General features: G+C 33.7%; 1 protein-coding gene across 2 annotated transcripts; it reads right to left on the reverse strand.

Moving 5' to 3' along the window:
* Positions 1–475: 475 nt before the first annotated feature.
* Positions 476–2,617, reverse strand: LOC139898866 (uncharacterized). 2 transcript variants are annotated; one of them, XM_071881663.1, is made up of 2 exons: positions 2,521–2,617; positions 476–2,128 (listed from the first exon to the last, which is right to left on the reverse strand). In XM_071881663.1, exon 2 carries the CDS (start codon positions 2,010–2,012, stop codon positions 738–740), a length of 1,275 nt encoding a protein of 424 aa, XP_071737764.1. In that variant the 5' UTR covers positions 2,013–2,128; positions 2,521–2,617; the 3' UTR covers positions 476–737. The 2 variants fall into 2 exon arrangements, with proteins under 2 accessions (XP_071737764.1, XP_071737765.1); XM_071881664.1 differs by having other exon boundaries at positions 476–2,125; positions 2,521–2,613.
* Positions 2,618–2,972: the final 355 nt, after the last annotated feature.

Here is a 2,972-nt window from a genome sequence, read left to right on the forward strand (position 1 = left end):
TCAATATCTGAGTACTCACCAAGTTGCCGAGTACTCCCTAAAAGGTCCCAACCGAGTACTCCTCCCTGATTAGCTATTTTTGTAACCTTGCAAAATAGATGGCTGCTTCAAGAATACATGAAACTAGCTACAATGTTCGGTCATCAAGTCTAAATGTCAAGTTCAGATAATACTAGCGCCCACATAAGAAGTATCGTTGTTCGTATAAAGTATAACTAATATACAGAGCAACTAAATTAACTTACTTTCTGTACCTTATTATGAACCTCTCCTTTACACTACTCACGAAAATAACTATCCAAATAACATAGATAACGCAAAATTATATTAAAGAGATGGCAATATTATCCTGTTTATTCAAATTTATCAGTAACGAGTCATATAAGTAAGATAACGTATATAAGCTGCGAATGAAATATGTAAATTGGACAAGGGTTCCCAAAGCGAACAAGTGGTTACAGATCTTAAAGCAGAGTTAACACGATTTAAACGCGAGAATATAATAAAAACAAAAACATATAATACTAAAACCAGAACATATTTCTAACATGCTGAAACAGTAACACTAAATTCTGCTATTAACATCTAGTCTAGAACATAATAACGAAAACCAAACGTCATAGACAGAGTATCTAATAATCTAAAAATAAGTTAACATGATTCGTTATTCAGGTAAAGCAACAAAAATGAGAAATCATCAATAAAGGAAAAAATGAGTTTTTTTAAACAAACCTTAATTAATTAAGATCTGCAGACATCTCCTTATGCTTTAATTCCAACGTCATTTGTTCGTTAACCAACTTCATTCGCTCGTTTTCCATCTTCATCATCTCCAATTCCGTATCCTTTTTCCTTCGAAACCGTTGCCATTTAAATCGTTCTTTCTCCAATTCCAACATTTGTTCTTGAATATGTACCTTCTGCTCTTCTAGTTGTACCAACCGATGTTTCATCCATTGATCCTGCAAAAGATTAACTTCCAACCCTTCTCGATTCATATCAGTTTGCATGTTTTTCGGCTCATTTTGTTTTATTCTCTTTGAAGAGCCCTCACCGACACCATACGCCCCTCTTTGATCTAAATTCAAACCATGATGATGATGATGATGATGATTATGATGATGGGGGTCGTAAACATTATGATCATCCATGTATGGATCTTGATCATCATCATCATGATCAAGTTCCTCATCATGATCATCTTTCGTTCTAAGAGCTAACCTTAATGAACGTTGCAATTCGGGATCGGGTGGAAGATGTAAACGATTACCGTTATGATAAGAACACATTTCTTCATAGTACAAATGTTTAGAACTCAAAATCTTTCTAACTTCATCTTTCAATTTATCCGAAACATGATCCATTAAATCAAGAAGCGAAGGGTTTTCAACAACTTCACACGAAGTACCTCTACCAAGAATTTCGTTAAGTCTTTTGTACCGTTTGTTTAAATCGTTAAACTTATCTTCACATTGTTGAGGCGAAACAAAATGACCCCTTTCGGCCATAACTTTCGAAACCGATTTCCACTTACCTTTTTTCTGTAAAGTAGAGTACTTTCTTCGGGGCCCACCCCCATATTCCATCGAAGCATCTTCACCTATGTAAGAAACGGCGGTTATCAAAAGCCTTACCATCGGATCACTCCATTTTACACGGTGCCATTGTAACGTGCTTTTGCCTCGGTTTTCGTTATTATGATTATCGTGACCATCTTCCGTTAAACTTGGTTCGTCTTCATCACTCAAAGAACTTTTTCCCCTTTCGCCTTTTCCAAAATCAGATAAAGAAATCGTTTGATTATGAAGATTACAGTCTTGAATCGTTCCCATTCGAAAAGGGAAATTTTCATGAGTCGAAACGTTCATTGATCCTTGTTGTTGTCTTGTAGATTGAATGTTATGTTGATGATGATCAAAATTAAAAGGGATGGTTTGCTGTTGCTGTTGCTGTTGATGAACTCTCATTGAACTTTGCAAATCGAAATTGCCAGATGATAAATTACCCTCCATTGATGAATCTCAATGAAACTATCATAAATTATATCAATCTAACAAATGAAAACCTAATTTCCTCCTTAAAACAAGCAGCAATTTCAAACTCCAAACACCACTTGCCCAAAAATCTGCTAAAAAACACAAAACCCAAGTGCTATACATAATCATTCATACAAAGAATTGAATCTATCTTAAGTATAATTGTACTTCAACAGTATGAAAAAGGCATAAAGTTCAAACCTTTAGCTACTTATAACTATGAATCCTAATAATAAGCAAAACCCCACATAAAAAATTACCCAAAAATTAATCCTTTTACAGTAATTTGGTACTTAGACAGCATAAAAGATTTTAAAGTGTAACACTTTTGTTACTTGAAACCATCAAAGATTGATAAAATAAAACACCCACCCAAAATCAAAGCTCACAGTAAGAAAGAAACCCTAGTTGAAACAAGTAGGATAAAAGAGTTTAAATTTAAAATAAAAAATTCAAAAATAAATATGATAAAAGAAAGACTTACAGCAAAATTGAGATTGGGAGCAGAAATGGGATTAGATGGGAAAGATCTATGTGTACGTGTGTCTGATGATGATGAATTCAATAAAAATAAGTTTTACTGTAGTTGTATTTTGTTGGGATTTGCAAGTTCAATGAATAAAATTGGGGGTGGAAGGTGGGGTCCAGATATTAGCTCCGAGAAAGAAGGGTAAAAGACAAAAAGGAAAGGACCTTGACAAGTTCCTAAAAGTTCAAACCCGGTGTTTATTTTAAGATTCAAATTCAAATTCAATAGTTAATCCACAAGAATTCATCTTATACATTGATTGATATTATTGTTGCTTATTGGAAAGATAACCAAACTTTGACGGAGATGAGAAGATACAAGTATATCATATATCATATACATCAAAGGGAAACTATCCCAGCTATCAATTCATTACAGAGTATTAAGAGAATCTTGAGCTTGTATAT

Source organism: Rutidosis leptorrhynchoides, chromosome 3 (genome assembly GCF_046630445.1).
Source record: "Rutidosis leptorrhynchoides isolate AG116_Rl617_1_P2 chromosome 3, CSIRO_AGI_Rlap_v1, whole genome shotgun sequence".
NCBI lineage: Eukaryota > Viridiplantae > Streptophyta > Magnoliopsida > Asterales > Asteraceae > Rutidosis > Rutidosis leptorrhynchoides.